This window comes from Erithacus rubecula (genome assembly GCF_903797595.1).
Source record: "Erithacus rubecula genome assembly, contig: scaffold_461_arrow_ctg1, whole genome shotgun sequence".
Classification (NCBI taxonomy): domain Eukaryota; kingdom Metazoa; phylum Chordata; class Aves; order Passeriformes; family Muscicapidae; genus Erithacus; species Erithacus rubecula.
In genome coordinates this window covers 12571-40467 of record NW_027635878.1, presented here as the reverse complement: position 1 = coordinate 40467, position 27897 = coordinate 12571, and the positions used below count along the sequence as shown (strand labels likewise).

The 27897-nt window shown below is 44.9% G+C and overlaps 1 protein-coding gene across 1 annotated transcript; it reads left to right on the top strand.

Annotated features, from left to right (window-relative positions):
* The first annotated feature begins 838 nt into the window (after positions 1 to 838).
* LOC306816249 (serine/threonine-protein phosphatase 4 regulatory subunit 3-like) lies at positions 839 to 9110 on the top strand. Its single transcript, XM_079332719.1, is given in 12 exon segments — positions 839 to 1271; positions 1274 to 1830; positions 3048 to 3125; positions 3336 to 3449; positions 4196 to 4312; positions 4505 to 4636; positions 5271 to 5373; positions 5844 to 6002; positions 6680 to 6849; positions 7189 to 7328; positions 7780 to 7951; positions 8535 to 9110. Coding segments are annotated over 12 exon segments (1977 nt in total). The 5' UTR covers positions 839 to 1120; the 3' UTR covers positions 8619 to 9110.
* The last annotated feature ends 18787 nt before the right edge of the window (positions 9111 to 27897 follow it).

The window sequence follows — 27897 nt, the reverse complement described above, 5'->3', positions numbered from 1 at the left end:
CTACACACTCCAGGAATGCCCTTTGTTCTTGCAGCCACCTGTATTACTTTCCCAGCAGATGTTGGTGAGGTAGATGTTCAAGAATACATTCAGTGCTGGTAAGTGGAGATGAAGCTGAAGTACAAGAGGCAGGTTGAACTCGGGGGGCCAGGAGCCAAAGCCCAGGACAAGAGGCCATGAACTCCCCTTTGCATTGCAGAGGGCACAGGGACCTGTGGGGCAGCCAGGGGATCAGACACTCAGAGACACAGTACGAGCTAATGAGCTCCAGACCTTCGTGAACTTAGATGGTGAGGGGATGAAAGCACAGGAGTTTCTTTATTCCAGGTTCCTTCTCAGAGGCACCAGCTTGAGGTGTAATTTTGTTATTTAGTTACTGCATCATGATTACATTGTTTTGAGCATCTGGACATCTGTAACTCTGCTATGGCAGACCCAGGGTTAAGCTGGCAAGGAAGCCTGCTCTGACTATGTGAGAGTGGAGGGTATAGCTGTGAAGGACTTTGGTCCCGCATGAGGTGATGTGAGAATGACTCTAGAGTGATCTTGGGTGGTTGGACAGGGAAATTTCCTTAGCACTGAGACTCTCCTTTGCTAGCCTCTTGCTTCTGAAAAGCCCATAGCCCTCAGCTATAGTGCTCCAGTTGGGGAAGTGTCCCAGCATGCTTGCGTGATGACAGTTTTGGAAGGGACCTAAAAGCTCATCTGGTTCCAACACCCCTGCCATAGGCAGGGACACCTTCTACTAGATCAGGATCTCAAAGCTCCATCCAGCTCAGCTTTCAACACTTGCAGAGATGGGACAGCCACAACTTCTCTGGGCAGCCTGTGAACAGTGCCTTACCACTCTTACAGTCCAGCACCTTTTCCTAATATCTAATAGAAACAGCTTAAGGCTATTCCCTGTCTTCCCTGCCTGCCCTTGGGAAGAGGCCCTCTCCAGCCTTCTTAGAGGCCCTCAGAAGTTACTGGGAGGGGTTCGAGAAGTTCCAAAAGGTCAACAACGAACAACAGCCGTTGGTCATCTACCGTAACCCTTGACAGCCACGAGCCCAACATTCTGAATTCTGGCAGTTAGAGGGACGGACCAATCAGCAGCCTCTGATCCAGGTACATCATAATGACTGAAGAACACCTTCAGCAGTTGGAGGGGCAGAGCAGTAGAAGGACAGTGCAGAGTGGCCTCCAGTCTTGCTTCTCTCTTGTCCTCTTTGGGTATTGGTGTCATTCTGTGGAAGTCACCCAGGACCTTCTTGAGTCAGAAGAGGAGCACCTGAAGAAATGGTTAGAATTAGTCGTTTCATGGACCTTCCTGCCTGTAAGCTCCCCAGACTTAGAGAGATTGCAGACCTAGTGACCTCTGTTCGCTTCTCACGCGCCCGTAAGGGAAAGCTAACGCTGGCCTTGAGGCATAAAGGCTATATTCCAAAGCTGCTCAAGCTTTTCCGAGTCTGTGAGCTTGCAGAGAACACTGAAGGCTTGCATCTTCTGTTTGACATTGTGAGAAAAATTCTGTACCTGGACAAAAACATTCTGTTTGAGGTGATGTTTTCTGATGAGTGTATTCTGGATGTTGTCGGATGCCTTGAGTATGATCCTTGTTTGGCTGAACCAAGACGGCACAGGGAATCCTTTACCAAAAGAGCCAAGCTACCGGAGGTTATTCCTACCAGAGACCCTGAACTCAGGGAAAAAATCAACGAGGCATTCAGGGCACAGTACATTCGGGCCATCATCATGCCTAATCCATCGGATTTTGAAGAGGGTTGTCTTTCTACCCTCAATTCCTTCATCAGCTCCAGGAAAGAGGAGATTTTACGTGAGTTGCAGGTGAGTGTTTTTTTAATGTGGCTTAGATGGGATCTGTAGAGATCCCTCTGGCTGTACTTTGGAAATGGTCTACAGCTGGTGAACACCATAGAAGTTAATCACAGGCACTTTCATTTGCACAATGTTTTGAATGCTTTCCCTTCCTTCTGATCCCTTGGATTTTGTATTTTCAAAATCATACATTTCAGGTCACTGTCTTAATACTTTTTATGGGCTGTAACAAGATAAAGTCCTTTGGTTGCCAAGCAAATCTTTGGAGCTGGTTTTCTATAAGTATTTAAGGAACATGCAACTTCTGGTATTTTGTTCCAGGGACATCTACTACACTGTGTTCCATGTAAAGGAATGCAGAGAAATGGGTGGACAGATATGGCAGAAAGCACCAAAACACTTGAGAGACGATGACGTTGCCAGGTTTTTGGAGTCTGAAGCATTAAATGATTTACAAGATGTGCAGTGTTGTCCTGTATTTGCCTTAAATATCTCGTATCAGTAGAGGATGTGAATCTGAAAAGCAAATAATAGTCACAAAAGTTTCCCATCTTGGCAAAGCAGAGTTCCTGCATGTGGGAGAGCTGGTTTTACTGCAAGTAGGGTTCAGGAGAATGTGGCTGCAGCCAACCTGTAATCTGTTAACCTCAGAGAGATGAACTGAGAAGGTGCTTTGCAATGCTGCAGATCCAAACGAGGGAAACTGATCTCCTTGGGATGTTCACAGTGTAGTAAGAACGGCTCAGGTAGAGTAGGGCCAAAGTTTTCTCTTGGTTAGCCCTTTTTACATCAGAAGTGCACGAGTGGTTTACGAGTGGAAGTTTATGTGCAAAGTGCTCCTTTCGATGTGGGTGTGGGTATGGCAAATCCCACAGGGAGTCTATGGGGCTGGGCGGAACTGCAAAGCATAGAGGTGGCAGGGCAGAGAAGGAAAGGAAATGTCACGCTCTGTAGACACGAATTCAGGGATCATCTTTGGGCTTCATGCCCTGTTACCAGCTTTACTGTGGCTCTGGTGTGCTGGAGATGCTCCAGCTGCACAGAAGTAGTGCTGAAAGACTGGGAATGATCCTGCTAGATGTGCACTCTAACATTTGCCTTCTTTGTGATAAAAATAATGACAGTGTGGAAAGTTGGACTGTGTGCCGTGTGGGATCCTGGAAAGATCATGCTTTCACTTTCCAGAAGGCACTGTGTAATTTGTGTTCTTTTTGTGCGCTCCACAGGAGGATGAAGAATTTTTGCCTGAAATTTTTACACGATTAACAAATGAAGCTACAGATGGAGAGCAACGATGTGAATTGGTAAGTCAGTAGTCTTGGTGGTTCCTCAAAGGCTTTAAGGGAGAGGGATGAATTAGAAAGTGAAACTGTTCTGAGAGTTCTGCAGTTCCAGAAGTACTTATGGAGAAGCAGCCAGTCCAGCACCCCCCGGTACAAATTGTAACTGTTTCCTTCTTTCGGAGAGTTTTCTGACTCAAATGCACCAAACTTTTTTTTCCCCCTGTGCACCAGATGAAGTTTTTCAAGGAATTCTGTGCCTTTTCTTTCACGTTACCTGAGAAAAGAGATGAATTTCCTAAAACTTTGGCGAAGTTGGGATTTCTTCCAACTCTTGAAATGTTAATGGTAAGTGAAAACTTGGAACTGGTTTCAATAAAACTATAAAATCATACAGTCATATAGCCTTTTAAAATATTTTTATCTACTGAGCATCTTTTTACAAGTCTGATTGGAGACCTTTGCTTTGCTGAGAGTGGAGGTTTCTGATAATGTCCAGAATCCAGAAGCTGCCCACAGTTCTGCTCTGGAGTAACTTGGCTTGACTGCTCTTACTATTTTACTTTTGGAGAAATCTGAGGGCAGTGAAGTCCTTTTGACAAGGTAGTCAAAAGGTGAAAGAGATTTTTTCATGTGGAAACTTGATTGTTGTTTTTTTATTGGAGAAAATCACATCCCTTAAGGAAAGGTCTGAATTCTTGTTGCCTCTAGATGGTTACAGAAACTGTTGTGCACCTTGATTTGTACAGTGGTTCTTTAGTACAAAAGGAATAAATTGTGGACAGCAGGTATAGAATATCAAAAACGTCTTAGATATTCAAGCAAGTAGGATGTTGTGAATGTTTCCAGCCTAAGTTAGGGTTCTTAAATTGACAGAAAGCTTTTTGCCCTTTCTAAAGGATGAAAATAGAAGGGAATGGATTTGCCTGGTTCCTTGTGGTTTTTCTGTAACTATATTATGTTTATGAAATTTTTTGTGACAAAATATTCTGCAGTTTTTAAACTGCCTCTTTTTGACAGCTTCATGCAATAAGAAATCCCAAACTTTATTTACTCTAACAAATTTATCTCTTTTTTTTATTTTTGTGTGTGAGGGAGTGGATGATCTGCAAGTTAAATCTGCTGCTACAGATATATTGTCTTATCTAGTAGAATTTAGTCCAGCCATGGTCCACGAATTTGCAATGCAAGAGGCCCGACAGAGTGAGAATGTGAGTAAAAGTGATTTGGAGTTTGTTGAATATACCAGTTTTAGGGCAAACAGGAAAATAACCAGTAAAATAAAAACGATATTTCTGTATTTTGTTTTAATTTTTGTTTTTAAAAAATTGCAGAAAATGGGGACCTCATTCCATTCTTGTGAATAATTATTTTGTGATTTCTTTCTTTGGATTTTTTTGCAGGATACCCAACTCATCACTGAGATCATTAAGCAGATAATCTGTAGTCCTGACCCTGAATTTGGAGGTGATCATCAGTTAATGGAGATTTTGCGTGCACTGATCGATCCAGAGAAAATGCTGACCACAGCTAGTGTAAGAGAACAGGAATGGCAGAAGACATGATACTGTCTTGTCAAACTTAAAAGCCTGATATTCTCTATTGCTATTATTATGGGCAGAGGACAACAAATGATAAGGTTTTTTAATTGAGTGGCATGTGGTCTGACAGCAACTTTAAATAAGCAAAAGATAAGCTAATTTTGCTAATGCAAGGTATGTGTATGGGGCATTGTGCCAGTATTAAACCACACAGTCCCATGTGTCAGGGCCATAGAATTGTCTGGCCATAGCTCTCTCCATCTGGATGATAAATCCTGAACTATTTAAATACATTGCAATGGACCAGAATACCTGTAAAATGGTTTACAGTTTTTTCTGGGCAAAACTACATGCATTTAAGAATGGTTTAAGAAGACTTTGTCAAGCACTTGGAGTCCCTGCTATTTTTTCCAGTATATATGCTGGGGATTATTTTAATGACAGCTAGGTTGGTTGGATGTCTCACAAGTTTTTCCCAAAATAAAGAAATTGATCCTGTGTGAAGACAGTTCTGCAGACCCAAAAAACTCAGTAGAATTCTTTGTAACCTGTTTCTTCTGTTACCACTCTTTTTTCATTTAAAAGGTTGTATGTATGTCAGTGTTTAATGAAGTTATTGTTGTTTTAGCATTTAGAAATATTTGAATTTCTCGATAACTTCTACGACCATTACATTCATGTTCTTACTGCACCGCTTCCGGCTGATGCATCAGAAGAATGGCATGAAATAGGTAAGAACAATTTCAATTTTTTTCCCTTTGAACGGCAGCACAGTCCTGGTAATAGCAACAGACTTGTGATGCCTGCTGGGAACAGACTAGCTGCAAGCTTCTATTCCTCCAGGGACAGGGATTATGTGGGCAGGAGTTTTCATAGCCCTTTCCTGAAGCTGTGAATGCTGACATAGCTTGATGGTATACTTTGTAAAGATGCACTTCCTTCATGTGTATTGAAAATAATGTCATAGTTTTACTAGTCTAATTTTAAAGAATATTTACTTATTATAATATCAAAAAAGGCACCAAAAAAAAAAAAAAAAAAAAAAGAAAAAGCCACAATTGTTCTGACCTCCCAAAGAAATACAGTAAAACAAAAATCCACAAAAAATATATCAGAAACTGCAATAGCAACTAAATTTAGTGTACGCTGACAGTAGAGGATTTAATTTTTGTACAACTTAAAGCATTAATTTATCTTGTAGATAATTATCAAACGGCAGAAATACTTGCCTCAGTTTTGGAGCTGCTGTCTTTTTGTGTGGAACGGCACAAATACCACATGAAGAGGTACATTATGAACAAAGATCTCCTGAGAAGAATACTGGTCTTGCTGAAATCCAAACACAAATTTCTGGCCTTGTGTGAGTATGGAACTGCTGTGATTTATTTTTTAAAGGCTTTGTGTGTCCTATGTGGAAGGTGTAAGAGTGTTGATGTACACTTGAACTCAGAATTCATGCTCATTTGCTGTGTTTCATTGGCTACAATTAAGTCATTTGGGAAAAAAAGAGGTAGCAGCTATCTGTAAGCACAGACCAATGCAGTTTGCGGTGAGAGAAGAACTGTTGTCTCTTTTGAAGTCTACAGGGATCCTTTCAAATCTCCATGACAGGATCCTTTGGAATAAGATTTCTTGCCTCATTTCATTAGAAATTGTGTCCTTTCTTAATAATGTCCTGAATCTGGTTCTCATTGTGGAGAGTGAATGAAATCCTGGGAAGCAGGGTCTTTAAAGACTCACGGCTGGTTCTGGGAGGGGAACACGGAAGAAGAACACAAAGGAGTTGATAGTTTAAATTGACGCATGCTGGAATGCATTGCTGCTGGACTTGAGACAAAAAATCCATGATTCCTGATGACCTTCAAATACCCAGGAAAGTCAAAGAAGGAAAGAAAGGTCACCTGTCAACAAATCTGCTTCTGTGCTTCGGGGCTGCATCTTCCTCTTGGGATAACACCAGGTTTTTCAATTCTTCCGTAAGAAGGTGACAGCCCTGTCATGTGCTTGTTGAATGCTTGAATACCTTTCTTCACACAGGTGCTCTTCGCTTTCTGAGGAGGATAATTGGCCTGAAAGATGAACTGTATATCCGCTACATCACTCTGGGAAACCTGTTTGAACCAGTTGTAAATGCTATGTTGGACAACAGGAATAGGAGCAATCTGCTCAACTCTGCCTTGCTGGAGCTGTTTGAATTCATCCGAATGGTAAGTTCAGCAGCAGCTTCAGCACTGACATGTCCATGACCTTGCAGGGCAAGAGGCAAAAGGAAGATTTCCAAGATAGCAAACATCCTGTTTAAATGGAACGGTCACAAATTTTGGGACATTGCAGACTCTATTGTCCATTTCTAAGGGAAGTTTAATAATTCTCCCTAGATTTCAGCTCTTTTCCTAAGAATAAATCTGATTGCTCCCCATTCGTTCTTGACAAGAATATTTTGGTTCGAGATAAGGAATCAGTTACTTTCCAAAATAAAGTTGAAAGCTTTCCGATTTTGTGCATGCAAACTTTTGAGAGTGAAGCCCTGTTTTGTTCTTATTCAGGAGGACATTCAGCTCCTTATTGCTCATATAGTTGAGAACTTCTCTGATGCACTGGAATCTCTCCAATACATTCACACATTCCAGGGACTGAAGACAAAATATGAGCAAGAAAAAGACCAGCCAAATCAGAAACCAAACAGGTATGGCCCAGTTTCTGTCTAACGAGGATGCCAGTGCCTGCCATTCTGCAAGCCTACTGGTTGGTTTTTAATTTCCCATAGAGCAGCAGAAGCAGGTGGCTGGGATTGGGGTTGGATTTCATTCCTTCTGAAAACTTCTTGGGTTAGAATAATCCCCCATCTACCTTTTATTGAGTAGAGCTGATGTGGTCAGTAGATTAAATGTTCCACTGAGAAAACTCTCAGCTTATGAAGAACAGAATCTTGCTCTGTTCTTCTGAGTTAGAATTCAGTCTGCCTCATTATCAGCTGTGTATTTGTGAAGCTTCTGGTGAGGGTGAAAGCAGGGATGGAGCTGGATTGTCTTCCCCGAGTCACCTAATTCATTCTAAAGCTTTGGAAGCCATTTATGGCCTGACTGAGTCTGAAACATCAGGCAAAGCTTCAATCACTTGTCCTGTGTCTCTTGCAGTGTCTCCTCCAAATTGCCTGGTGAGACATTTGTCAAAGGAGCAATGAGCTTACGGGTGGATGAAGATCAGTTCAGTGAAGGCGAAGAGAAGGCAGCTCCAATGCCACCAGCAAGCTCCAATGGCTCCTATCCACCATACACAACCCAGACCACAGTGGAGACAGCCCCCAAGGTGGGAGAGAACTTTTATGGAAGCTCCTATCCTCAGGTAGGACAGCAGAGCAACCTCCTAGGGCTTCACTGGCTGTAATGCGGCACGGTCAGCAAATAGCCTTGTACAGGGTGTCTTAGGGATAAAATCATCCAAATCCTTGACTACTTTCACCAAGAATGAAACCCTGACTAGTTTAGGGTATGGTTTAAGGAGGATAGGATGGGACTGGAGTCTGCTGTTAATCTGGTGGACACAGGGTAATTTTGCCTCTTCTGCATGATTAAACTGTTCCTACTCTGGCTTTCTTCCCTGCCCAGCTAGTGCTCTGTGTGTGTGATATACAGATGGGATTGCCTTTTTTGGAGTCTATTCCCCATCAGGGAATGAATACGTGTTTTTAAGCAGACAAAATGTAGGAAGTGATACCTCTTTTGTGCCTTTTACAGCTGAGCATTATTTGAATCTTAGCTTCCAAGGAGCTAGAGAAAACTCTGGCAAGAATTTTATTGCTCACCCCTTTTGACCTGGGGGCAAAACAGATGTGCAGACTGTATTTTTTCAATGTGTGAATTTCATTTTTGTACCTTTTTCTAATTGGCAGAGAGGTCTATTTGAAATATTTGGTTATCCAGATGATGAAGATCGTGAGACATCTCCAAAGAAAAGAGCTCGTCTGGATTCCTAAAGGAAACTGAAATTTTTAAATAAGGACTTTTTTATGGGTTTTCTAATGCTGCAACTGTTTAATGTTAAAATATGGAACCAGCTGCAGTACATGAAATATATCTCTCTTGTAATATATGTTATTATAGAATAAGAATGTAATGGTAATATATGTTTAAATTATAATAGAGTAAAATATAATATAAGTAATATAATTAATATTATGCAATATAGTAGTAATATGTAGTAACATATGTTAGGTAAATTGCTCCTGGAACAGTTTAAGGTGAAGCTGTTATGATGTTTTGGAGATTTAGCTGGTAGTTTAGGGTAATACCTAGTTTTAATTGTAGCTCTTGTTTGGAAAAAAATTGCTTTCTGTATAGATATGCTCAGATAGTTTGTTCATCAAAGAAGTTTATTTTGTACTAAAGATCCCAATGTACTTGTTTTACACCATTTGTAAGTATGTGGCAATATTAATGCTGACCTGTAAAATTCAGGAATTAAAATTGAACTCTGTAGTTTCATAGGATATGTTATTTGTAAGTACTATTTTAATAAAAAAGTTACATGAAACCTGACTGGGTGGGTTTGCTTCTTTTCCTGTGAAGTACTGCTCCAGTCAGTGATGTCATGCCCTGAGCAAAGAGTAACCACATTCTTGGCTTCTCTTTCAATCTGTCATGGCCAAGCCAGTACAAGGTTTCAAAAATATTTCTACACTTTTTCGACTGAATTGCAGGTGGCATCTCAAACTTTGCAAATAAAGAAATTCTTTTTTCCTAATTTTATTTTAGCAGATTTCAGTATCTGGTTGTTTATGGGCTCTCAAGAGGCTGAGGCCAGTGGTTGAGCAAATCTGCACTGCAGAGATGCTCTGCAAATGCAAAAAGCAAAAGCAAAATTAGGAAAATTGAAAGTGGATAAAATTTATTTAAGTGGAGACATTTTTTGCTGAAAATAAATTTATCTTAAAAAAAAAAAAATCCAAAAAACCAAGCCCAACCTAAACTGACCAAACTAAAATAATGTAATAACTATACAATGGCTCTTGACCAAGGCAGGCTTTTTAATGGTAGTCTAGACTTGAATACATTTGAGTTGTTTATTTCAAATATGTGTGAACAGATATTGCCTCTCCTGCCACATATACAGGGAAATTTAGGCCTCACTTAAAAAGGCAGAGTGCAAGAATCATGAAATCATGAGTTCAAAGTGTTTCTCTGAATTATCTGTCTATTTAAGATTTCCCTCTGCTAGAGAAAAATCTCTGTTACAGAAGTTGCAAGTTAAGCAAATCTATCTGCATGGAAAGTAAACCAGGTTACAAACACTGTTTTGTGGCTATTTAGATATAGCTCATATTGGTGACTGTCCTATTCCAAATTAGAGGATTGCAAGAGGATAAACATATCTCTAAACAAAATTAAAGTGCAACCCTTACACTGGTTGCTTTTCTTGTCTCCAGAAAGCAGCAAAAATCTGGGTAGTTTTATCTCTAAAGGTTCGATGTATGAGTGGACAAAAAACTCTGTGCAAGTGGAAGTTCAAGAATAGGCTAAATACGTGGTTCTTCCATATCTTCCAGCTAGCTGTGGGATCAGGAGTGTTTGTTTTGGGTGACTCTCATGAATGTTCTAGACACTGCCACAAGAAGTACATGCAGTTTGCAGACTGCTCACCACATAAAGCTACTTATTTTTTAGAGCATTCTCTCTACTGACAGCTTATATTCAACATTTTGGAGAGACTAAATCATGAAGTTGTTTTTATGGAGAAAAAAAGCAGTTTTGTCCTCTGAGGCTGTCTCGTAACATGATTCTTTGTTTCAGGAGTTTGCTGCAGATGTGTTTCTGGTGGTGTGCTTTGTCAACCTGAGAATTAATATGCATCTTAAAGTAACCCTGGTGATTTCTCTCTTCCTGTCTGTATTTCTGGTGGTCACGGATAACAAAGGCATAGAATACGATTCTGTGTCATATCACCATGCTTCTATCATTGAGACCTCTTTTTTGTTTGATTTCTGCTTTCTGTGGTTACCATCTACTGAAATAAAACACAGCATTAACCTGAATGACAGAGAGAAATGTTAAAGAAAGCTATTAATAGTGTTTATACAATTTATGCTCTTTGTGCCCTGAAAGTATTCAAAGCATTAGTTTCCTCAAATGCCCAATCCAAATTAGATGGGCTTTTTTTTCTTTTTATGTGTTTGTTTCTTTGATTGATTGATTCTTTTGTTTGTTTTGGGTTTTGGTTTGGTTTGATTTTTTGATTTTTATTATTTATTTCCTAATTTTATGTTGTATCTTAATGTTTGTCATCCTCCTCCTCCTAAACTCTGGAAGAGGCCCACAGCTGCCTCTACCTTTCCTCATCTTTACACCAAATATGGTGTGACACTGCTGCAGTGTTCCCACCTATAAAAGGAGGAGAATGATCCCCCCACAAGAAGACACAGGAAAGTCATAGGGAAAAACTAATATGTGTGAGCAAAGATGATGATGGATGATGCTCAGAAATGGAGAAAAAGTACTAGCGGAGGAAGAAAAAGGAAATAACTGGAGGGTGTCTTGTGGCAGGAGGTTTTTTAGAGTGCCAGGAAATGGGTGGTGGATGTCCATGTGGTCTGCCTTTATTAATCTTGTGGGCTGAGCAGTTCTGAGGAAAAGTGATTGCCTGATAGATATTTGCCATGACATAAGGTTACAAACAATTGAGCTTGTTTAACAAGACAAATAGGAGAAATCAGGAAATAAAAATGACTGAATACTGAGCCCTTTTATTCCAGATAAGGAGGAACTCTACAGTTATTAATATTTCATCAAATTGGGAAAAACAATAGAAAGTCAAGTTAATAAGCTTAAGTCACATACATGTTGTAGTTTCCCCTAGTGATTTCATTGTGCATAGTTTTTTTTCATACCAGTAGGAATAAAAAGTTAAGCTACATTTAGTACCCTGTTCGGTGAACCTGCTGTAATTCTCTGGAATTTATTTTTCAGTACCTCAAATATTCATTTGACATGGAGATCCTTCAGCTCAGCCTGCCTGGCTCTTTATCAGACATGGGGAGAAGCAATTTTTTTTACCACAAATGAGTCTTTATTAATTTCCTGTTTGGCTTTTTTTTTTTTTTTAATAATAATTTGTTCTAATAAATACTTGGTACTTGCTCATAGTAACAGGCAAAGAGTAAACATTGGAGTTTGTAACAGTGAAATATCACAAGGCTCTGTAAATAGCATGCAGTCTGATTCCACACATTTATTTTGTGCATACCCCTTTCTTTCACTGCATTTTCACCATGTTGGAATATGTCTCAATTTTGACTACTCAGAGACAAATCAGTCATCATCCAAATTCTGCTACAAACAATACAAATATCCACTTACTAATGAGATATTTACTGTATTTACTGCAGTATGTCCTATTTATCTCTGTGTTCATGAAGAAGTCCAAGGCAATATCCTGAATCAGTTCAAATCACTTGAAATTTCACAACTATCCTCAGAAGTGTTAGAGAATAGAAATGTGAGGAGCTGAAGAAGTCCAACTGCCTTGAAACATGATTGAAGTTGGCACCTCAAGTGTAGGTTGTTGTAGCTTGGAGCAAATCTCAGCTACAAATGACCATGTCTTTTCTTGGAAAATAAATGTGAGAAAGGCCCAGAAACAGAACAGCTTTTTACCCCAGAACACTGAAATAGTTCATGGTCACTGTCTCCAGCAGAGAGCCCAGATCCACAAAAACCAATGAAGCTGAATTGTTTGGGGTTTTTGCATGTGAATTGCATATTTTGTCAGTGAATAGCACACTGTTTCTTTGCTTCATGTAGATGAGGCTTTTAAGTTTGGGCCTGTCAGGTGACAAGGCAGGAGGACATTGGTAATTTCTGAGTGAGTTCAGTGAGAAGTCTGCAGAGCCATGGCAACAACTGCATGGAATGCAGGAGCTGTACCCAACCAAGCCCTAAGCCTGCACAGGTTAATTGTGGCTCTTAGCAGTGCTAGGTATGTGATTCGTGCTAATTAAATTGTAACAAAATTGGCAAAATCATGGCATTGTAATAAATAGGAAAATTGCATTTAATTACTGTAAAGGAAAAAGAAATATAGGAAATGGTTAAACAAAGGAGAAAAAAATCGTTCTCCAGATGTTAGGTGGGAGGCAGGATGGGAAGGGTATAGGTCTAAGAACAGTGTCTAGGAATAGGTTTTTGACCTTGAATTGAGCCAAATTGGGATGATTCCAAACCACTGGACACGGGACTAAGGCTTGTTTTGGGAACATATATTTAATTATGTAACCTTAAGTTTAGTGCGCCTGCTCTACCTGCCAGGTCATCAGCAAACACTGAGGAAGACCCAGAGCCTTCATCGGAAACAAGACCCCGAAAGAAGGAGAGACCCCCGACCACGGGAGAAGCATGTGCAACACAACAGAGTGACATAGATTGTAGGAATAGAAACTAGGAGGAGCTTTCTAGAAGATTCTCTATTAATATGTATTAGTAAACAGTATGTAAGTGAGATTTTTAGCTTGACTGATTTGGTAGCGTGTGAGAGGAATGGCCCATAGCCTTGGTCGGGGTATCCCCTGGTCGGTTTTGCTTATGCTTGATACAATCGAACCATACCTTTATTATACTTAAATTGCTGCTAAATTTTGTATTTACTCAAATTTATATAACTCATATATATTGATTATATTCATTTATATACAATTGCTATTATTAATAAAGTACTGCTAAATTTAACTTTGTTGTTTGATTAATTGGACAAAAGTGAACATATCCAATATGCAGGAAATGTTTCCTTACCTGAGCAGAACTAATAATATTTGAGGAAACACCTGAAAATTTGTTAGATTTATTGGTGAAGGAGGGGATCTCTACATCTGTTCAGGGTGTCAAGCCAGCCTCTGTGATCATGTCCATGCAGACATACTATCCCTTGGGAGATGATAATTCATATTTGCTTGTTCTGACCACCTTCTTCTCCCTAGACATCCAATTTTGGCTGCAGTTGGAGGCAGGGAAGCAAGCCGGAGGGCCATCATTTGATTCTTTATGCAGCAGTACAGTGGTTGCAAATAGTGCTCCGCTTTTCATTCCTAGGGGACATGACTCAGATGACATTCACTGAGTCTGAAAAGCACAAATAGGATGGACTCCAGAGCTCAGGGGATGTTCAGGAATGCAACTCCACAGTGTGTCAGCCCCTGGAGGAATTAGCCACATAGTCTGGGTTTTCCAAATTACTTCAGTATTGCACACTTCAGTCTATCTTGCTCAGAGCAGCCAGGCAGACATCTTAGCTGGTGCAGTCCCATGTGACTAGATTGGAAGATGTTCCTGGGGATTGAGCTGCCATTCCATATAAAACCACATTTTCTTATTCTCAGCTGTGCTGTTTCATACAAGGCCAGAACATGCCCCACTATGGAAGAAGTTTCCAACATCTTACATTGGTAATTCCATGTTTGTGTCCCTGCCTGCGGGCAACATGCTGCACTCAGGTGCTCAGCTTGAGAGGCCCCTTGGCTGCTGTGATGCTTTTACAGTGAGAATGTGGGCTCTCCTGGTACTCCACATTGCTAATTGAACTCTCCACTAATTGAGGAATGTCCCAGTCTGGGGTTTCTCCTTTGTCCTGAGATCACCCCAGAGGGACATAAAGGTGGTTCAAACCCTGGTTTTCTCTGAAGCAGCCGAAGAGGGACTGCCGTTATTATATCTTATCTCAGGGACTTTTTGCCTGGCCATCAGCAGTCTGCTCAGCCTGGCATCCATGGTGGAATCGGCCTGGCGAAGGCAGGGCTTATATTGTTTGTACTACGTATTACATGTTTACAAAATCTTCCCAATACAATACAATTTTATTAGATGGTCCAGCCCTGACCCCATGCAATCTAAAAGTGCCAATGTGTCACCCAACATGGATGACATGGAGGAAAAGGATTAAAAGGTGTCCACCTCCCAAATTCTCCATCTTGGCCACGTGTCCCTCATCATAAACATTCCAAAAAACCTATTTATCTACGTTTTACAAGTCTAATTTATACTTTACTAATTTTGGTGACCTGTTTCCAATCTCTTTGTGCTGACAACTTCCCCCAGGAGTTAGAATTCAGCACCTGTGACACCAGGGTCTCACTCAGAGTCTTTGAGACCCTTGACAGGGGGGTTTTGAGACCCCCAAGGAGGCCAGGGGTATGCCCTGGTCTCCCACAGAGGAAGAGCAGCTAAACCAAACTGTCTTCCTAAGGGAAGATTAACTAGAGGCAAGGCCTCATTTAAAAAAAATTAGGGCAGATGATACCCCCCCTCAGGGGCTACACTCAAAAAATGGACAATGGGTCATGAGTTTTCATACTCTTATAAGTTCGGTCCATTTGTATATTGGGGGTTAATCTACCAATTACAGCTTCAGGTAATGAAGTGGTTTACCCAAAGTTTGCTCCTCCCCCAACTCATTTTTGTATACATTTCTCTAGGCCTCTCACTGCTTCCATACCAGATTAGAAACCTTCAAAAATACTTTGCTACAGATTATTGTATTTACTTTCTTCTTATTTCTTTTCTTTATCTTCCTAGTTTGATCAGAATATTAAGCTTAATAATATCAGTTATTTCTTATATAATACTACACCCAGGTCCCTAACCTAGATAGATGTCTGTTACTTCTACACCACCAAATTACTTTATCTCCAATCCTGATTTAATTCTCAATGAATAATTTCATTTTGTATGTGTAAATGGTTAGATTCAGAAAATTACTCTCCATTCACATATTTTGATTCTTTATAATTCTCTTTTGCACTTTTGCTAGCTACTTCTTCTTGAGTCTTCCTGATTTAACAACTTCAGATTTCAAAGAGAGGAGAAAGGGAGCTTCTAGCCTCACCTGAATGTCACCTATGGAACTAGGTTTTGAGGGTTTCCTGGTTTGAAAGGACAGTGTCTGCCGATGATCGCAGAAGGTTTCATTTGAAATAGAGACTTTAATTCCACTCCCTCCAAGTATTATAAATGTTTGAATCAAGGACTCTTTGGAAGAGATAAGGGGGTAGGAATAACAGCTCTGTTACTAATATATTTAACTGTACAAGCAGAAACAACAGCAGTTGTTAAAATTACCAACAAAGCAGAACAGATAACTCGGTTCCAGTCCTTTCTTTAGCTGCAGGCACACTCTCTCTGTGCTTGGTCCACCATCTGGCTCTCCTGCGTTCGGCCTCATGGCCTGGAGATGGGGGGTTCCTCCTCTCGGCTCTGCTCACTGGAAACATGAGTAACCCATTTGGAAGCCCAGCTCCCATCTACCCCTTTGTCTAGAGTCGTCAAAGATCCTGGGTGTAACCCAGCCAGCTCCATTGGCATGATAATGGAAAAAATTCTTTCAATTGACACAGTGATAGAAAAACACTCAACCCCCAACATTATCCACCCTAAATCTTTCCCATGCCAATATGCTACAGCAAATTAAAACATTTAAATCATATACATACATGCAGTTACAGGCACAGTATCATAGATAGTTCACCCTAGAACAAGGTGTCCTTGGGGTATGCATTGGGTCTCTCCATCCTTTTGCATCACCCACCAAGTGCAACCTGGTCCTTGAGTGAAAACCACCCCACGAACAGGATTGTCTTTGCTGGAGGCAGAGTTCACCCAGACAGTTTTTCCTAACATGCCTCTCAGGTGGGACCTTATCTCCATCTGCTGCTGCCAAGGACTCTGATTGGGCAAGGCCTGCTCAGTGGAACCTTGGGTATTCACTAACCATGTGGCCTTTGGTAGATTGATCTCCCAGTTCTTGAAAGTCCCCCTACCAAGAGCCTTTAAGGTGGTTTTAAGAAGACCATTGCACCGTTCGACTTTCCCAGCTGCTGGTGCATGGTAGGGAATATGGTACACCCACTCAGTGCTGTGTTGTCTAGCCCTGGTGCTTATAAGGCTATTTTTGAAATGAGTCCTGTTGTCTGATTTGATTCTCTCAGGGGTGCCATGCCTCCAGAGGACTTGTTTTTCCAGGCCCAGGATGGTGTTCCGAGCAGTGGTGTGGGGCACAGGGTAGGTCTCCAACCATCTGGTGGTGGCTTCCACCATGGTCAGCACGTAGCACTTGCCCTGGTGGGTCTGAGGCAGTGTGATATAGTCAATCTGCCAGGCCTCTCCATACTTATATTTGGACCATCGCCCCCCATACCAGAGGGGCTTCACCCGCTTGGCCTGTTTGATGGCAGCGCACGTGTCACAGTCATGAATAACCTGAGAGATGCTGTCCATGGTTAGATCCACCCCTCGGTCTCGTGCCCACTTATAGGTGGCGTCTCTGCCCTAATGGCCTGAGGCATCGTGGGCCCATCGAGCCAGGAACAGTTCTCCCTTGTGTTCCCAATCTAAGTCTATCTTTGAGACCTCTATCTGTGCAGCCTGATCTACCTGCTCGTTGTGCTGGTGTTCTTCATTAGCCCAACTCTTGGGAACATGGGCATCCACATGACGGACTTTCACAGGGAGCTTCTCTACCCGAGTGGCAATGTCTTTCCACTCATCAGCAGCCCAGATTGGTTTTCCTCTACGTTGCCAGTCAGCCTTTTTCCACCTTTCCAGCCAACCCCACAGAGCATTGGCTACCATCCACGAATCAGTGTAAAGGTAGAGCTTTGGCCATTTTTCTCTCTCTCAGCAATGTCCAAGGCCAGCTGAACAGCTTTGAGTTCAGCAAGTTGACTCGATCCACCTTCTCCTTCGGTAGCTTGTGCAACCTGTCGTGTGGGGCTCCATACGGCAGCTTTCCACTTCCGGTTCATCCCCACAATGCGGCAGGAACCATCGGTGAAAAGGGCGTAGCGTGTTTCATCTGCTGGCAGCTGGTTGTACGGTGGAGTTTCTTCAGCCCGGGTCACTTGCTTCTGCTCCTCTTCATCTGCGAGACCAAAATCATCACCTTCTGGCCAGTTCGTAATTATCTCCAAAATCCCAGGGCGATTCGGGTTGCCAATACGAGCGCGCTGCATGATAAGGGCAATCCACTTGCTCCATGTGGTGTCGGTGGCGTGGTGAGTAAAGGGAACCTTTCCTTTGAACATCCACCCCAGCACTGGCAGTCGGGGTGCCAGGAGAAGTTGTGCTTCTGTGCCAATCACCTCTGAGGCAGCTTGAACTCCCTCATAGGCAGCCAAGATTTCCTTCTCTGTGGGAGTGTAGTTGGCTTCAGATCCTTTGTAGCTTCTGCTCCAGAATCCCAGGGGTCGGCCTCAGGCCTCACCAGGCACCTTCTGCCAAAGGCTCCAGGACAGACCATGGTTCCCAGCTGCAGAGTAGAGCACATTCTTTACCTCTGGTCCTGTCCTGACTGGGCCAAGAGCCACTGCATGAGCGATTTCCTGTTTGATCTGGGCAAAGGCTTGCTGTTGTTCAGGGCCCCAATGGAAATCGTTCTTCTTGCGAGTGACCTGGTAGAGAGGGCTCACAATCTGGCTGTACTCAGGGACGTGCATTCTCCAAAAGCCAATAGCACCTAGAAAAGCTTGTGTCTCCTTCTTGCTTGTTGGTGGGGACATTGCAGTGATCTTATTGATGACTTCAGTGGGTATCTGGCGCCGTCCATCCTGCCACTTCACTCCCAGGAACTGGATCTCTCGGGCAGGTCCTTTGACTTTGCTCTTTTTAATGGCGAAACCGGCTCCCAGCAAAATCTGGATGTCTTCTCTCCTTTCTCAAACACCTCCATTGCTGTGTTCCCCCACACAATGATGTCATCGATGTACTGCAAATGTTCTGGAGCCTCACCCTTCTCCAGTGCAGCCTGGATCAGTCCGTGGCAGATGGTGGGGCTGTGCTTCCACCCCTGGGGCAGTCGGTTCCAGGTGTACTGCACTCCCCTCCAGGTGAAAGCAAATTGAGGCCTGCATTCTACTGCCAAAGGAATGGAGAAGAATGCATTTGCAATGTCAGTGGTGGCATACCACCTTGCTGCCTTGGACTCCAGCTCGTACTGGAGTTACAGCATGTCCGGCACGGCAGTGCTCAGCGGTGGAGTCACTTCATTCAATGCCCGATAGTCCACAGTCAGTCTCCATTCTCCATCAGATTTCTGCACAGGCCAAATAGGACTGTTGAAGGGTGAGTGGCTCTTGCTGACCACCCCCTTGGCTCTCTAGATCACAGATCATTTTGTGGATGGGGATCACAGCATCTCGATTTGTCCAGTACTGCCGGCGGTGCACGGTCATGGTGGCAATTGGCACCTGTTGCTCAGTCACTTTCAGGAGTCCTACTGCAGAGGGGTTTTCTGACAGTCCAGGCAAGGTGTTCAACTGCTTAATGCTCTCTGTCTCTACAGTAGCTATTCCAAAAGCCCACCTGAACCCCTTTGGGTCTTTGTAGTAGCCGTTCCTGAGGAAGTCTATGCCTAGAATGCACGGTGCCCCTGGGCCAGTTACAATTGGATGTTTCTGCCACCCCTTCCCTGTCAGGCTAATCTCAGATTCCAGCAAAGTGAATTCCTGTGATCCCCCTGTCACCCCAACAATGGAAACAGGTACCTTTCCTATATGTTCTGATGGTATCAGGGTGCATTGTGAACCAGTATCAACTAACACTTTATGTTTCTGTGGCTTTGACGTGCCAGGCCATCGCACCCACACTATCCAATAGATCCTGTCATCCCATGCCTCTCCCTGGCTAGAGGCATGGCCCCTCTAGCCCTGGTTATTATTTCTTTCCTGGGCATACATAGTGGAGGTTCCTTCCAGGGGATCTGACAGAACATCCTCCTTGCTGTAATACCCTGCACCTTGCTTGTGGGAGGTTGAGGCTACCTTCATTTTAGTGCGGCTCCCTCGGTTAGCATTTCCCTCCCTGAGCTGATGCACCCGTGCTGCCAGGACAGAAGTGGGTTTCCCATCCCATTTTCCCATGTCTTCCCCATGGTCTTGCAGGAAAAACCACAGGTCAGCTCGTGAGGTGTACCCTCTCTCCCTAGCTGGGGGACGTGAAGCTCTGACTTGGGGGCCTGTGACTCGTACTGGTGCTATGCTGATCTTCCTCACCTCCTCAATTCTCTCTATCATCTCCTCCCTCATATCCCTCATCCTATCTTCGACCTGTTGGAGGTCCCTGGCCATGGCAGAGACATTAGCCTGCATTGGGCCATTCATCATGCTCTCGAAATTTCTGAGTTTATTGGCAACAGAACACACTGTCTCTGGACTGTTATCGTCATTAATCATTGCTATGTAGGTGGTATATTGAGATGGACCCAAGGTTGCCAGATTCCATAACATCTGCCCTGTGCACTTGACCTTGTCAGGGTCATTGTCATGCTGTCCATCCCTCCCAAAGAGTACCTCGAATACTGCTGTCTCTCTCAGCTGCTGGATCCCTTCCTCAAGGGTCTGCCAGCGCATCCTACGGTGGTGCTCCTGCATTCTCTCTCTGTGTAAAAACTTCTCTCTCACACTCATTAAAAGCAGGTCCCAGAGGGAAAGGAGGCCTTGCTCCCTTACGAATATCTGATCCACACCTGAATCCTGGGCCAAGGATCCCAAATTCCTGGCCTCAGTTCCATCCAGTTGAACACCTGTTCCCGTAAGGTCCCAGACCCGGAGTAACCAAGTTGTAAAAGGCTCACGGCCCCGCCGAGCAATGTCTTTACGCAGGTTACGGAGACTATCCTATGAGAAGGACTCAGTGACAATCTCAACCTCTGGCTCCCTTGCTGGTTGTGAGGACCCTCCTTGCTGATCCCCATTATCTAAGTGCCTCGTTTTAATCTTAGGTTTCCTAGTTTTCACAGGAGCAACTGCTGCTGGCTGTGGCTGCTCCTGTGATCCAGCTGGAACCTGGACAGATACAACATCTACGGGTTCCACTGCAGCACCATCTGACTCTCCCTCTTTAGGGCAGAGGGAGGGTTTCTCACCAGCTGGAGAAAAATACTCCTTCATCATCTGGCTATGCTCTTTCAGCATTTGGCCTATATCCTTCACTAGAGCCCCCACCCACTCTGGATGGCTCATTTCTGCAGTGGGCTGTGGGGCATCATCCCTAGTCCCTGGGGCAGGTATCAGAGTTGTCGTCCAAGCCAATATTCCCTTGTTTCTGAATGCTAAGTAAAACAGGCCAATCAGCAACACCAGCCACTGTATAATAACAGTGGCAATTAAAACAGATCTGAAATCCTTGAGAACCAGTGGGGTAGCCTCAAAAAACTGGGTGATGGGTTGGGAAAAAATTTCCCTTGCACTCGTTACCTCACAATAAGTACCATTACTGAAATAGCCCCAGAAACACTCAGTTAGAGTACGATAGCTCCGGATCCATGCAACCGCTTCCCAGAAAAAATTAAAAACCCATGAATTCCTGACATAATCAATCCACCAAACCAATCGGACAATAGCCACAGCAACCTTGGTGAGGGGGCCCAAATTCAAAAAAGGGCTTATAAATGGGAGGGAGATGGCTGTGACCACATGGAACACAAACCAGATTAAACCAGACAACATATTGCCAGTTAAGAGAGCTGTTATTCCTGTGTTAACTCTCAACTCAGTGCCCTCTGCTCCACGTCTGGGCGCCAAAATCTGTCCTGGTTTGAAAGGACAGGTGTCTGCCAGTAAGGGCAGAAGTTTCCCTTTGGAATAGAGACTTTGGTTCCACTCTCCTCCCCCAAGTATTATGATTGTTTGAATCAAGGACTCTGAGGCAGAGATAAGGGGGGTGGGAATAACAGCTCTTTTACTAATATATCTAACTATACAAACAGAAAACAATAACAGTTAAAATTGCTAACAGAACGAAATAGGTAACTCGGTGTCAGTCCCTTTAGATGCAAGCACGCTGTCTCTGTGCTTAGTCCAGAGCCCGAATCTGCCAAAAGGCAAGCAGAAAACGGAGGCAGGAAGGAGGGGGTAGGGGCAGCAGCGGCCACGCCGGTCCCAGGCGGGAACGGGCTGCAGCGGCGGCTCCTCGCTCACCGTGTGTGTCCGGGGGATCAGCTGTGTCCGCAGAGGCAGGAGGCTGGAACGGGGCAGATGCAGGGCAGGTGATCACAGAGGGTCTGGCTCTGCTGTGCTCGGCCGCGTGGCTCAACGATCCCAGGCGTCCTCCTCCCAGCTCTCCGGAAACGTGAGTGCCCTCCCGGAAGCCTCAGAGGCCCTTCCGGGGCCGTCCCCACCCACCCCCTTTGTCTGGACCCATCAGAGATCCTGGGTGTAGCCCGGCCAGCTCCATTGGCATGATAATGGGAAAAATTCTTTCAATTGACACAGTAACAGAAAAACACTCAACCCCCAACAAAACGTCAGATTGCTATAGTGCTCTTCGAAGCACCCTAGTTGTCAGTGACTCCTGGAACAAAGGAAGATCAATGTCTGCTAGCTTTGCTACTATTTGCCAATCCGTTATGCAGCCTTCTGCCGTAAAAATGACACTTGCGCTTAGGCTCCTACATGCAGACAACACATCTCTATGTGCATTGGAAAGGAAGAAATGCTGTGTGGTGTGCACGCTTTCTCCTTAGCTTTAGTTACACTGCTGTGCTGTTCTCTATGCAGAGTTGAAAGAGTGTATGGCACTCTTCCAAGAAGGAAGGCAGAATGGTACAAAACAGAAGGCTTAGAAGAAAAGTCCACATCCCAGGCGTGTTTTGGCAGTAGCTAGACCTAGCTGCAGAGTGTTCTGTGTGAGCAGTAGATGTCAGTTCAACTCCGTTAGAGAGAAATCGCTGCAAAACACAAAACGTGAACAAGGAAGCCTCAAAGCGCCAGAGTGCTCAGCGAAGCGCCCTAGTTTTCAGTGACTCCGGGAGCTGCAGTAACAGTTTTGTCCACAAGGGTGCAGCACTATTGGTGCAGGGGGGGCTGCAGTATCTGTTTTGTCCACAGGTGGGCGACACTAGTGGAAGGGGTCGGGGGGGCTGCAGTTCCGGTTTTGTAATAAAGGGGGCAGCACTTCTGAAGGGGGGGGGGGGGGGGCAGCAGAACCAGTTTTGTCCACAAGGGGGCAGCTCTAATGGGGGGGCTGCAATACCTGTTCTATCCACAATGAAGCAGCAGTACTCTGGGGAGGGGGGGGGGGGTGGGCTGCAGTGCTGGTTTTGTCCACAAGAAGGCAGTACTTTTGGGGGGGGCTGTAATACCGGTTTTGTCCACAAGGGAGCAGCACTACTGGGAGGGGCTGCAGTACCGGTTTTGTCCGAAAGGGGGCAGCACTACTGAAAAGTAGGGGTGGCAGTACCGGTACCGGTTTTGTTACAAGAGGGCAGCACTTACCTGGGGCGGGGGGGGGGGGGGGGGGAGGGGGCGGAGCTGCAGTACGGGTTTTGTCCACAACAGGGCATCACTACTGAGAGGGGGAGGGGGCTGCAGTGCCACTTTTGTCCACAAGAGTGCAGCACTACTGAGAGAAGGGGGGTGCAGTACCGGTTTTGTCCAAAAGGGGGCAGAACTACTGGAAGGGGGGGCTGGCAGTACCTGTTTTTTCCACAATGGGGCAGTACTACTGGGGTGGGGGGGAGCAGTTGCAGTACCGAATTTGTCCAAGAAGGGGCAACACTACTGAGGGAAGGGGGCTGCAGTGCCAGTTTTGTCCAAAATTGGGGCAGCACTATTGAAGGGGGGGGGGGGCGCAGTCCCAATTTTGTGCACAAGGGGGCGGCACTAGCTGAAGGGGGGGGAGGCTGCAGTAATGGTTTTGTCCACAAGGGGTCAGCACCACTGGGAGGGGTGCTGTTGTTCCTGTTTTGTTCACAAGGGGGCAGCACTACTGAGGGGGTGGGTGAGCTGCAGTACCGGTTTTGTCCACAAGGGGGCAGCAACACTAGGGGAAGGGGGGATGCAGTACTGGTTTTACCCACAATGGGGCTGTACTACTGGGGTGGAGAAGAGCGGTTGCAGGACCAGTTTTGTCCAAAAGGGGGCAGCACAATTGAAGGGGGGGGTTGGGGTGCTGCAGTACCGATTTTGTCCACAAGGAGGCAGCACTACTGGGGGGGGGGGGGGGGGGGTGCAGCACCGATTTTGTCCACAAGAAGGCAGTACTTCTGGGGGGGGGGGGGGGGGTGCTATACTGATTTTGTCCACAAAGGGGCAGCACTACTGTGGCGGGCTACAGTACCAGTTTTGTCCAAAAAGGGGCAGCAGTACTGAAAATGGGGGGTGGCAGTACAGTTTTGTCTTTAAGGCGTCAACACTACTGGAGGGGGGGGGGGGGGCTGTAATGCCAGTTTTGTCCACAAAAAAGCAGCCCTACTGAGGGGTGGGTGAGCTGCAGTGCCGGTTATATCCACAAGGGGTCAGCTCTACTGGGTGGGGGGGCTGCAGTTTCGGTTTTGTCCACAAGGGGACAGCACTACTGGTGGGGAAGCTGCAGTACCGGTTTTGTCTACAAGGGAGCAGTACTACGAGGGGGGGGGGGGGGGGGCAGCAGTACTGGTTTTGTCCATGAGGGGGCAGCAGTACTAGAGTGGGGGGGGTGGCGGTTGCAATATTGGTTTTGTCCAAGAGGAGGCAGCACTACTGAGGGGGGGGGCTGCAGTGCTGGTTTTGTCCACAGGGGGGCAGCACTACCGGGCAGGGTGAAGAAGTACCAGTTTTGTCCACAAGGGGTCAGCACTACTGGAAGGGGGCCTGTAGTACCGGTTTTGTCCAGAAGAAAGCAGAAGTACGGGGGGGGGGGGGGGGGGGGGAGGCTGTCGTACCGGATTTATCCACATGGGGTCAGCACTACTGAGGAGGGAGTGGGCAGCAGTACCGGTTTTGTCTACAAGGGGACCGCACTAGTGAGGAAGGGGGCTGCAGTACCGGTTTTTACCACATGAGGACAAAACTACTTGGGGGCCTGCAGTACCTGTTTTGTTCACCAAGATACAGCACTACTGAAAAGGGAACTGCAGTGCAGGTTTTGTCCACAAGGGGGCAGCACTGCTGAAGAGAGGGGGCTGCAGTACCTGTTTTGTCCACAAGGATACAGCACTACTGGTGGGGGGGCTGCAGTACCCGTTTTGTCCACAAGGATACAGCACTTGGTCCACAAGAGGGCAGCACTAATGAAGGAGGGGGCTGGCGGTACCAGTTTCGTACAGAGAAAGACAGCAGTACTGGCAGGTGGTGGTCAGTACTGGTTTTGTCCACAAGGGGAAACAGCAATACTGAAGAAGGGAGGGCTGCAGTACCAGTTTTGTCCACGAGGTGGCAGCACTACTGAGGGGGAGGTGCTGCAGTATCGGTTTTGTTCTCACAGGGACAGCACTACTGGTGGGTGGGGCTGCAGTACTGGTTTAGTCCAAAAGGGGGAAACACTACTGGTGCAGGGGGGCTTCATTTCCGGTTTTCACCACAAGGGGGCTGCACTACTGAAGGAAGCGTGTCTGCAGTAATATTTTTGTCCACACTGATGCAACATGCTTTGTCCACAAGAAGGCTGCACTACTGAAAGGGGGGGTGCTGAAGTACCGTTTTTTTCCAAAACGGGGAAGCATTACTGAGGGAGGGGGTCTGCACTACCGGTTTTGGCCACGAGGAAGCAGCACTGCCGGGGGGGATGGGCTGCAGTATAGGTTTCGTCCACAAGGGGACAGCACTACTGGTGGGAGGGCTGCAGTACTGCTTTAGTCCAAAAGGGGGCTGCACTACTGAAAGGGGGGGGGGGGGGGGGGGAAGTATCGGTTTTGTCCAAAACGGGGCAGCACTACTAAGGCAGGGTGGCTGCAGTACCGGTTTTGTCTACGAGGAAGCAGTACTACTGGGGTGGGGAGGAGGGTTTCCAGTACCGGTTTTGTCCAAGAGAGGGCAGCAATAGTGAGGGGGTGGCTGCAGTACCTGTTTTGTCCAGAAAAGGGCAGCTGTACTGGTGCGGGGGACTGCAGTACCAGTTTTGTTTACAAGGGGGAAGCACTGCTCAATAGTGAGGGGCTGCACTACCAGTTTTGTCCACAAGGGGGCAGCACTACTGAAGGGTGTGGGCTGCATTACCTGTTTCATCCAAAAGGGGGCAGCACTACTGAAGGGGGTGGGCTGTATTGCCTGTTTCGTCCACAAGGAAGCAGCACTATAGTGGAGGGGGGGGCTGCAGTGCTGGTTTGGTCCACAAGGGGGCAACACTACCTGGGGGCGAGGCGGCAGTACCTGTTTTGTCCACAAGGGGGCAGCTTTCCTTGGGGGGGGTGGGTGGGGGTGGGGTTGCTGTACCGGTTTATTCCAAAACGGGACAGCACAACTGAAAGTTGGGGGCAGCAGTACCAGTTTTGTCCACAAGAGGGGATCAGTACTGGGTGGGGGGGGGCTGCAGTGCTGATTTTGTCCACAAGCGGGCAGCACTATATTAGGGAGAGCAAATCTGCAGTACCGGTTTTTCCACAAGGGGGCAGCACTACTTGGGGAGGGGGATGCAGTTCCCATTTTCTCCACAACGGGGCAGCACTACTGAGGGGGTTGGGGTCTGCAGTACCGGTTTTGTCCACAAGGAGGCAGCACTACTGAAGGGGGGGGGGGGGGGGGGGCGGCTGCACCTTTCCAAAGACAAAGCATATCTGTTATTTTTCACAGATCTGTAAAGTGTAATTGTACTTCTGAAGCTATTTTAAGAAGAATGCAAAGCACCTCAACATATATCCATTAAAAATGTACTTTACAAATCAAATTCTATACTGTAATTAGACTAGTTAAGGATGATGGTCTCACTTCAACTAAGCCCATTTGAAATTTAGAGTATCTCCTCTCACTCTGATGCTGCTCTCCATTTACTCCAGTGTAGAGTCAGCCATTGGCTCTCAGTGGCTTGGCCCAGTCTGTTTGGGAAGAAAGAAATCACAGTGTCAATGTTTCAAAGGATTTACATGTGTTGGTATTCTGCACTAAGTGGAAGAAAAGCAAACTGGCACCTGGAGCAGTGAAATAAGGGGATTTTATCCTTAATTTTCTTAATGGAGCATGGAGTCAGCTGGGGAAACCAGTGGAGTGTGTGTGGAGAGCTGCTCTGCACACCTTGTGCCTCAGTCCCATTTTTCTGTGCCTTCTTACAAAGTAGAATGACAGCAAAAGTAATTTTGTCCATACCCAGAACTGACATAAAATCATCCTTGAAGCTTGTAGCCAAATTGCCACTGTAATGTGAATTTTAAGTATGTTCTGTAAGACTTGTGCTGTCCCTAGCATGACTCACAGTGGGTGTGCAAAACAGTGATGAAAAGTGAGTCTTCAGGTGCTCCTATCTGCTGCTGCTTCTCAAGACTTTGTTGCTATCATTACATTATCATGCACTCAGGAAGCCTCAAACTTTTCCCTGGAAATCTAGTGACCAGTTCTTATATTTATCAGGGTAGTCATTGTCTAAGCTAGCAGGGTACTTGCTTGAACTTTAAGGGGCTGACTTTATCTTGATTAGGTGTACTGCAGACTTAATTTTTCACATCTAAAGTGAGCACAGTGACCATCACTCAGTTGGTTTTCTTAGATGTCTCTTACTTTCTTCTCTTCTCTTTGTTTTAATTTTGTTTTCCAAAAGAAATGGTCAAGCTTTCTTAGCAGCTTAGTGGCTAGGAGAGATCTCTGGGATGAAGTTGGGTGAGATGTTCTATGTTCCAGTTAAGTGCTCTAATTTTTACCGATTTTACTTATTTAGAGGTAAGAGAAAATGAGCTATTTTTCCCCCCCTTTCCCTCTTTGAACCAGAAAGGGTCTTCTCATCTAAACTGGTTCATACATTCCGTCAGGCAATCCAATTTTTATGGAAAAAAACTTTCATCAGAAAATCCCTGACTCGCTGTCCTCCCTGGAGACCTACATCTACTGGATTTTAGTTTCTTTGCCTTTGATGCACTGACACAAAAAAGCCTTCAATAAGCAGAAGTGAGCCCACCATTCATCTTTCTCTGCTACTCTCCAATCTGTAAATGAGCAAAGTTTGGTTATATACTTGCATGTGGTAATTATTCTGTAGTCATTAAAACACTGCAGTCTTTCGTGGTTCCAGCAGTGAATCTTTTCCTACTGATTATTGGAAGACTATAAGTACTAATGACAACTATTAGTCCATTTTGGAATTGTAAATCTTTTATCCTCTGAATCAATCACTTGATTTTCAAATTTGTTTTTTTAAATTTTATTTTTCTGGACATCTTTCTGAGACCCATCAGGAAAATTTGATATGAATATAGGTAATTTTATATTTCAATATTTTTATGTTCCAATATGACTAGGAGGAACATTAAAATAAAGGTTGGTAAGTTCTACCAACCATAAATATAGAAGAGCTCATAGTCTACTGAGAAGGTTTGATCTG